The sequence below is a fragment of the Cupressus sempervirens genome, chromosome 4 (genome assembly GCF_028749045.1).
Source record: "Cupressus sempervirens isolate cs-2001-9-10 chromosome 4, ASM2874904v1, whole genome shotgun sequence".
NCBI classification, from domain to species: Eukaryota; Viridiplantae; Streptophyta; class Pinopsida; order Cupressales; family Cupressaceae; genus Cupressus; species Cupressus sempervirens.
The window spans coordinates 93,246,988-93,256,912 of NC_143121.1; the positions used below are offsets into that span (position 1 = coordinate 93,246,988).

At 33.0% G+C, this 9,925-nt stretch overlaps 1 protein-coding gene across 1 annotated transcript; it reads right to left on the reverse strand.

The window, feature by feature from the left end:
• Nucleotides 1-5,221: 5,221 nt before the first annotated feature.
• Nucleotides 5,222-9,321, reverse strand: LOC149560089 (phenylcoumaran benzylic ether reductase IRL1-like). The gene is made up of 5 exons (XM_089824503.1): nt 8,931-9,321; nt 8,329-8,463; nt 6,202-6,439; nt 5,880-6,083; nt 5,222-5,564 (listed from the first exon to the last, which is right to left on the reverse strand). The coding sequence occupies exons 1-5, from the start codon at nt 9,108-9,110 to the stop codon at nt 5,401-5,403; spliced, it is 921 nt and encodes a 306-aa protein (XP_089680629.1). The 5' UTR covers nt 9,111-9,321; the 3' UTR covers nt 5,222-5,400.
• Between the last annotated feature and the right edge of the window lie 604 nt (nt 9,322-9,925).

A 9,925-nucleotide genomic window follows, 5' to 3' on the forward strand; every position in this document is an offset into this window, starting at 1 on the left:
GTCCACTGAATTGGCCACGAGGCAATCCCCATTATCAAACCTTGCTGTAAAAGTCACGGATAACAGTGAAGAAGAAAGTATTTACCCTGCTTAAGAGACAGAACAGAAACAAATATTTTAGGGTCTGTAGACTATAATTGTTACATGACCAAGTTAGAACCTTCCCGCAAAGACTACCTACATTTTAGCTGCTGACCATTCTGCATTCATGTTATATGAAGCAATCTAGAAATAATACATTCTCCATAGTTTATATGATACTTTATTCATTTGTTTGGCAGACTTAGGCCCCTGTGATTCAATCATGTCAAACAGACAAAGATTGAATTGTATTGTGAGATTCATGATAACTGTAAGAGATTTCTCGTCTCTGATTTTGATAAATTGCTTGAGATGTTCAGGAAATTGGAGAGAAATATATGAAACCGTGAGATAGTAATGAATGGGACAGAGGAAGGATATTATAGTCTGAAGCCGTGTTCTTCTACATCTATTGTATCTTTTCTTATCATAGATTTAGCATTGAATAAAAACCTCGTGTAGACACAAAAATCATAAAAATTCACACAAGTTTTTTCCTTGGAATTGTAAAAGATATGTAGGAATGACCTCGCTTTGTTTTGCATGATAAAATGATTGAGAAAGCTAATGAAACTTTACAAGCTAGAAATAAAATGTGTATTTGAACTGAAATAAAATATTGCTATAGTCAAAATTGTTATCAATAAGTAAAGTGGGATAATCTTCAATTCCTGTAAAATTAATATCAAGTTCAAAGAAAAAGAGATAGGGGTCAAAAGCATTGACACCTTACTAAATAGAACAGAAAAACACTAAAATGGCTAATTAGCAATATTGAAATCAGGAAAATAAAAGAATGTTGTGAAATATTAAAAAAAAATCAGCAACCACCAAACCCACAAAAAGCACACAGAACAAGCTACAACCAAAAACAGTTAACTAACAAAATTGAACCAACCACACTAGTGAGCACTAACCTGCAACCAGTGCATGAATCACACCAAACCAACAAATACCATCCACAACTATCATCATTAACAACCAAACACCAAGCACCTGAAACATACTATTTCAAGGTAAAGCGATAGAAGACCAAAAGACTACTTCCACAACTCCTTAGCTAGTCTAGGAAGGATTACTTGGGGAGACACAAGGACATGACCTCACTCGTCCCTTGAGAAGCCTGCCCTCCTCTTTACTCTGGACCTCCTCACTCCTTTTTCTCTTCACTTTTCTATCTTCCAACTGAAATTTAAGACCGCAAATATTATCCTCCATCTTTCCCTAATCAAGAAGAATTGGAAGGGGAAGCTTCAAGAACACAGACAAAAAGTGATGCGTAGAGGAAAAAAGTTGAAAGAAATCCATATAACTCTCATACCCCAAAGGTTGAGGGAACGAACCCATCATAGACAGAAGGACCACCAAAATGTGTATTCCTTGAGCTTGGAAATACCCATTCATCCTTCAAAGATGTATACTTTGAGACTCACTTCATCCTTCTTCTGTTTGATAGGGATTAGTTTCTTCATCTTTTAATGTACTTCTTTCTTTTTACGAGGAGACATGTTTCATGTAGACATTAGATCATCTTTTCTTTGTAAGTACACTTCATAAAAATTGGAGGTTTTTCATTATGAGGGATATCTTGTCTCCTTATTTACTTCCTACCGAGGGATAAGTGTTTGTATATAGATGATGTATTTAGTTGTTTGGTGGGTCTTTAGTCTTTTGTCTATGAATCCTTTTTTTATCTCTCTTTTGGAGGGAAGTTTTACCCCATGTGGGTTTTTCACTTTTTCTCCCCATTATGAGAGATTTATTGTATTACATTTCTATCTTGTTTGTGGGTACCTAATATGGGATAGTGGTCAGTAGCCATCTTGCATTGTAAGTTTAAGTATATTTCCTTATGTTTATCTTAAGGGGGTAAGGGGGAAGGGGTGTTGGTGTAGCTAAATATTTAGGTAATTATAGATTATTTAAGCTTATTTGGGTTAATGTGACTATTGGAAATATGGTCAGATAGATGTCTTAATGGTTGTCATTTATGGAAACATACATTCAACATTTCATTTATGCATTTAGATATAGAAAATTGTCTAAGTGTTCGACAATTTGTAGCAGCACAATGAACAAATGTTAAGTGTATGGAGGACTCATTGAGAGTTAGCTCTTGCATAATTAAGGACTACTTCATGATAGTATCATGATGACCTATGCATAGTACGATGTGAGTTATGACTTAAATACTAGTGTGAGTATTTAGCAGTGCAGAAAAAAACATAGCAATGAATTGGATTATACGGGCTTAGGAATTATTTTGGTTACAAAATAATTACTAAGTTATGATGAACCAACTATGTGGACATTATTATGTCAAGCATGTGAACACATGAAGGCCAACTAAGCATAATTTAGTGAATATGTGAAGTATAAATAAAGATCTTATCTTGCAAAGATCATTGTGCTATCCATGATAGAAGAAAAAGTATAAAGTAATATGTGAGCGTTATGTGATGTGAATTCTGATGTATGATCAGAACAAGTATGAAGTACAATAGACAACAAGTATTGTATGCATATCTATTCTTTCGAAGAACTAAATTGTATTATTGCATGTTAGGGTAGAGGGCTCTTCTTGCATACATTGTATTTGTTCTACCAACTCCTAATAGGGTTGAGGCTTCTAACAAGGCCTAGTCTCCTAAGAAGGACTCGAGACACTATATGTACTTCATCAAATCCTAACATGGTCAATATCCTTAATAGGATCCTATAGTTTAGTGAATCAACTAGTGGGTATCATCTCCACAGGGTTTACCCTTGGCCAGGATTTTCCTAGTTAACAAATAATGGTGTTATGAGTTATCTATGTGCATGGTTATATTTACTATTCAACATTGATGGTTTACTTCCATATGCAAGTTATAAAGTAATTAATAATATTTAGTTGTGAGTTCTATTTCTATTCGCAACACCTAGTAGTATGCTGAGGCACCACAATCATTTATAGCCTATTTGTATTTCGTGTAGGATAAATTACACTTATGGTGGTGATAGTTCTTATCACATTCCACTTTATGTATTGGCTCTACTGAAACAAGGGTTTAAAATTCAAATTAAAAGTAGGTGCAAAATATAGAAAGATCTAGAATAGTGGTCCAAGTTTTGTGAAGCATAACTTTTGAACTAAGACTTCAATTAATGATCTATTTACTACATCAGAAAACTCTTTGAGTGTTATATAGTTTATAAAATCACCAATGGTCATTTCCCATTTTTGGGGGCCATATGAGGTCATTTAGTACTTCAAATTGGACTTTGTTGATTTTGCAAGGCATTTTTGGAAACTAAAAAATGTAATAAATCTCAAAAGTGGAAAATTTTTTATTGAATTTTTTTCTACAATGCCTAAAATTTGAATTACCACCTTCCCTTCAACTCACACACTCCAATTCTTTATAATTATGACTATCCTATTAGATAACTCATTTTTCTATATTTTTACATTGGCCTAAAATTTTGAAAATTGACCTAGAAAAAATAGTAGTGGAAATACTAGAGTTGGAATCTCTAAATTTCCCAAAAGGGTATCCGTAAATGAAAAATATATATCAAATAGAAACTATCACTAGATACATTTTTAGGTGATGTAAGATTTCTTTGAGATTCTTGGATGCTCCTGCATCCCACATCCATATTGATTTCTCAATCACTCATTGTGCTCAATTTTGTGATAGATTATTATTATTTTTAAATAGTGCTATGTTCAAATTTGTGATATATTATTTTCTTAAAAGAGGTGCTAATTAAATTTAAAAACAATCAAAATGCAACGGCTTCTTAAAATAGTCCACTCTTGCTTGTTAACCAAGGTACACTTAGCATGATTTCACTACCTACGTGAAGTTGAGGTTCAAGTAGAAGATTTATAAAATGTCAACACTACAATTGTGCAATGAGATTTGAGGTTATCATGTATTCTCTCTCTTATTCCTTTCCTTGTACAATGAAGGTTTAACAAACTATTAAATCAATTGGAAAATTTAATGTATTTGAACTTAACTTTGTAATTTGTCTTGATCACTTGACTTAGAAATTTACCAAATTTTAAATTTTGGAGTTCAATATCCTTTTTCCAATCTTGAATGTTCAAAACTCTTATCAAGCGACATTAAAATCCATTTTTTTCCCTTTTGACATAAAGCCACCAATAAAAAATGAGTTTCACCAAACTTACACATCTAAAATGGTTGTTAGCATTTGGATTAATAAGTGTGTAAAAAATTCATATATGTTTAAGTAAATATTGGTCTTTAGTTGTGTCTTATGCTAGAAAAAAATTACATATTCTCATGGTATCTTCATGTTACACTCAATGTTAGCTAGTACTATTTTTTTTTTTCATTTTCACAACTATATTTAGATAACATATGTTGCTATCTAAGAGGAGATGTCATGTATAAAGTTTCACTTGATCTTAACTTTGAATCCATGTTCTCTCTTTCAAAAGTCCTTTCCACAAGTGACCATATTCTTTCAAGTTCCTCTTGTAGTAGTTTCCATCATGATGTTGTGCAAATAATACTCATAAAAAGTCACTCAGAAAATTCAAAACCAGCTAAGAAAACTGCAACATATTTAAGTCTATAGATACATTTGACTAAAACCCTATTCAAAAAATTTACTAATGTGCAATCCTCAATTTTAAGTAGGCAAATATCTAATTTTTTAATAAATCGTCAAAGTATATTTCTCAAATAGTCTCCAATTTGACTTGAAGCAACTCTAATATGTCTCCAATCAAAGCCTCAAATTCTATTAAAAAAATACTCAAAATAAGAGATAAATATATAATTTGACCTTCTAAATAAATAAAGATTATATTTCTTATCGTCAAATATAAAGATAATTCGTGATATTGCTTTTAGCAAGATTATTTATACATAGTAAAATATAATAGTAAAAATTGAATAAAAGTTTATAATAATAATCATAATATACATTTACAGGCCAAATATCTTAATAAAATCATTTTTATAACATAATTTTTTTGGTGCAGCAATCTTTATATAAATATCTAATTGATGATTTAATTTTTTATAATCATAATGATAAACTCATAAATAGCTTAATCGAAAATTATGCTGGCGTCAAATCAACGATGAATGTTTTAAAACAATTAGCAAATGCAACATTAAAAAAACCTGTCTTTTCATAAGATAAGAGTTTGGTAAGATCTATATTTAGAATCAGTAAAGTTGTATGGAATCTATTCATTTTTGTCCCCCATGTGCAAAGTGTGCTGCAAATCCTGATCCATATTCTATCTCACACAAATTTCTCCCCCAAAAGTTCTTTGAACTCTCGCATTATTCATACAAATGAATTAAGGTACTCATCAACAGTTGTGTATTCAACATCTGGGTACAACTGAGTTGCTTCCACTCCATTAGATCCAATTTCAAAATTGGTTTGATCCCCTTTTACATACAAACTGTGAAAGCTTGCTATTCTGATTTTGCTTGGAAATGGTGTCTCTACATCATCAACCAAATTTGCATAGAATCATTACCCACAAAGAAGTTGTAAAACATTTCCCATGATATCAGAAGCTAAGCCAATTCAATTAATAGAAAAAACAAATCAAACCATTATCAAAGAACTGGAGCATTGTCTGTAAGTAGTTTCCAATATAAGGATCAACATTTACACTTTTTAACTTTCAGTGTTTTTCTCCAAGTGTTAAAAGAAGGGTTCTTTTCTTTACAGGATTTTTCTCAAATTTTAGGGGATGGGGGAAGAGGGATGTAATTTAAAAGAAACAGAAACAACATTGAATTATAAAATCTAACCTTCAATTAATTTAAGAACCTTCTCCTCGGATAAATACTCTTTTACAAGTGTCTTCCCAATTTTCTTCTCCCACAGGTCAACAAGTTCATTGAATGAAAGTGTATTTGCGGGAAGCCTCAAGTATAGGATCTTATTCAGGGTTCTAGGATCATCCACTGCCTTTATTGTATACGCTCCAATGTCTTCCTCTTTCACATATATACCTGAATTCTCACGAGAAAGATGAATTGGCATAACAGAAAATAAATACCTTATTCAAAGTCCTTGCTTCGCTTAATGAAAATAAATAATATTAATTTTTTGATAATAAGTAGTTTATACCTTTAGTATTTCCATCTCCATAAATCACAACCTTATCTCTTGGAGGGGTCATGCGGTCAAGCTGCACAAAGTTTGGAAGAAAGTAGCCTGCAAAACAGTTGGAAGCGACATATGTATATGGAATACCTTCTGCTTCAATAGCCCGCCTCAGTTTGATCCTCAAATCATACATGCTTTTTATGGGCTCGACTGCATGGGTTCTATCAACATCCATCCCAAACTCTGATGGGAAAAACCTCTGCAAGAACCAATAAAGAAGCAGAACATATTGAATTTTATGTATAAATTTCGTGATTATTAATAAATAAGAAATATTTTACTATGGCAAGTTAAATTGTAATATCATTGATAGGATTAATCTGCGTAGTTTTTGAGTCAAAATCATTGATCCGTATTTCATAAATAGTGGTTCACAAGAATCTATTTGACATGAGAAGAAACTGAATATTTGACAATCACTGAGTGTGTTTATTCTCATAAAAGATGGGTCCTTGTGAACCAATGAGTGTTAAGTGTTCCATTCTTTCTCATTCAGATTGAGCTCTTATGAACAACTATTTATGAAGCATGAATAAATGACTTTGTCAAAAAAGTCATGAATTTGCTGAAGGCCTTGTGTTGGAGACTCCTCCTCCAGGCTTTGGTTCCTCCTTTCTGATTTCGTCTTCCATTATTTGGCTGTTGTACGGACTTTTCTTGTTTAAAGAAGGCTCCTTATGGGTGAGTGGCTTTTTTGTGTTTGGTAGTAGAAGCCATATTGGCCTAAGAGATTTTATTATGGCTACCTTTCCTATTTTAGTTATTTTTATTGCTGTTGATTTTGGGTTTTCCTATGTTACTTTTGCATTTGATCCTGAAGGATTAGTGGTTCTTCTACATCTCTCTTCCAATAGGTTTAGTGGTTCTTCTACATCTCTGTTCCTATGGGTTGAATGGGTAGTTCGTATTTTGCCCCATCCTACATTGGTTGGGATGGAGGGAAAGGTTGGACGTTTATCCTGGGATCTCTTTGTGCTTCTGTAGGTTATTGCAGTTGTGTCTAGTCCCAGATTGGACCTTTCACGACTCTGTTTTATTGATGGCAGATCTTAGGGTGGTTAGACCCACCTATCTTTGAGAGATTGAGGCATTAGTTTTTGGTTGTGGCGGGCTATAGTCATTTTTTATGCTTCTTTTACCCTTTTGTCCTCCCCTTCCTCTCTCTTAATCCTATTCTCTTATTCTCTTATGGGCCTTGTTAGTTCTTTGTTGAAATCTCCCACATGAGGCTTTTGTTGAGGTGGGGTTTTCTCTTGCTGTTTCGATGCATATTTGGCTCTTTGGGCTCTGTTTTTCCATTTTCATGTGGTTTATCCAGGTGATAATGAAGTAGATATCAGCTGTTGTAATGAGATTATGGTTGTTTAAAAGGGTATTTTCTCAGTTGGTCCTTCTGGAGGCCAGTGGAAATCTGGGTTCTAGCTTTCCTTCTAGATGGTATTCTAGTTCCTAAAATTTCTACTTTCTATACAATTCATTGTACTCTTGTGATCAGTGGGTTATTGAGTGCCTTCAAAAAAGCTAGTTGCTTTGTGGGTCTCTGCGGCCTCTATCCATTTTGAACATTGTCTATATTCAATGGGGTCTATTGGAAAAAGTTTTTGGGAGGCCTTTCAAAAAAAGCCATTGTTAATTGGTTTTCATTTCTTTGTACTTTTGGGTTCAATGGGTTTTTGGGCACCTTTCAAAATCAGATGTTTTTAAAGATTTGTGTCTCCTAAGTATGTTGGAGATTTACATCTCTTCATGGTGGCTCTACTGCTAAATGGGTTTGGGAAGCCTTTCAAAACCCATTGTCACTTTAGGTTCTTTGGCTACTCAGTTTCCAGTGGAAGTTGGTTTGGGGTTCCTTCTTAAACCACTCTGTTTGAAATATGTAATCTTTGTGAAGATCAAAGATCTTTATTTCCATCAGTTTTTGCTCTGTTCAAAAGCTTTTTCTTCTGAGTTCCTCCCTTTTCTTTTTCTTTCTAAATTTTGTACTGGTTCGAACCCCTTTCCATTAAATCAACCTGAATAATAACATAATTCTCAATTATTATTAAGAATGATAATTCTAAGCTCATATTAATGCTATATAAATTGTACCTTGACGTTCCCAAGTTCTTTTATAGCCTTGATCAGATTAAACTGCTCTGCTGTCAGATCTGTGCTAATGGTGGATATGACCACATCCACCAGCTTGATTGCTGCTATTAGGCTTCCATAATCCTCTATAGATCCCTGTATATGGGTATTCAGGAAAATCCCATTTAATTGATAAAAAGGCTTTTCAGATGCCAAACTACAATAAAACTTTCAAAATTACGGAATGGTGATAATAAATGAAACAGATCGCTTTTGTATATGGGTATTCAGGAAAATCCCATTTAATTGATAAAAAGACTTTTCAGATGCCAAACTAAAAAAGACTTTCAAAATTACGGAATGGGGAATGAAATAGATCGCTTTTGTATTCTAGCTGGGTATTGATGAAAAGTTCAACTGACTGATAAGGATAGTCATTCTGGGATTCTGAAAAGTAAAATGGTAATATCTGGGTCAAAAAGAGATTTCTGATCTGTGGAATGTTGATCTAAAATGAAATAGCTTAAGGGTTTGGCGAATTTTAATTCACAAGTGCGTCGAGAAAGAAACCAAGTAAAAGCAATTAAAGAATAAACAATTATCAGAAGAAATCGACGACTTACATGGAGTATAGTTGCTCCAGAGGATTTAAAGGAATCGAGCAACTGAGCCTTCTCTGGTTGGAAAACTGTGGATTTCCTCACGAGGAGGAAAGTTGGATGACCCTGAGCAAGGCTAGCTTTGGTTACATGACGACCTATATAACCTGTTCCTCCTATTATAAGTATTTTGCTGCTCCCCATTTTCACCTGAGCTGTTTCTCGGGTGGCCAAGCTCTTCTAACAAACATTAAACATAGTCATTCATCTCCATCTTTCCTTCAAGAAATGTAGATGATGAAATCATTAGTGAGAATCTTAATCCTAAGACATCATCAGTGGTTCAAATCTATCAATTTAATAATTCAACGTAGGCTTATATTCTACAAATAAAATAGTCTGTGGGCTTTGGCTGAGGGTTTACAATGTCAAGAAAAGATCGTTTTGTTCAAATGTGTTAGTTCAACAAATTAATAATAAATTTCTACAACCTACAAGCACAATACTATAGGGGTAATTGATTGTTGGAATAAGTTCTAGTTTATGATTATTAGATTTTGGATTTAGTTGAACTTTTAGTCATGAATAGCATCTTTCTTATTTAAAAAATTATAGAGATACTAGAAATTTTAAGTGAGAAGAAAAATTGGAATGTAGAATTGAAATTAATAATAAGAAATATATTAATCAATTCTTATTTTTTCAAATAAGAATAATTTCTCCAATTTCAAAGCATGACCTAGTCAGAATAATGTAAATAGATCTTTTGTTCCATTTTTCAACAAAATAATACATCAAGTGAATAAATTTGGTCTAAAAGGTATGAAAATTCAGGAAAAAAACAAGACACATGTCACAAGTCACATATAAAGTAGATATTCAGCTATTAAAATACCAAAACCTGTAGTTAATTACTTCTATGAAGATCCTAATAAAGATAAAATTAAACAGGAGTAAAGAAAGTTAATATAGAGTTTAATAATCAGGAGCAAAGAGAGTTAATAGCTCAGAGGCCGAGC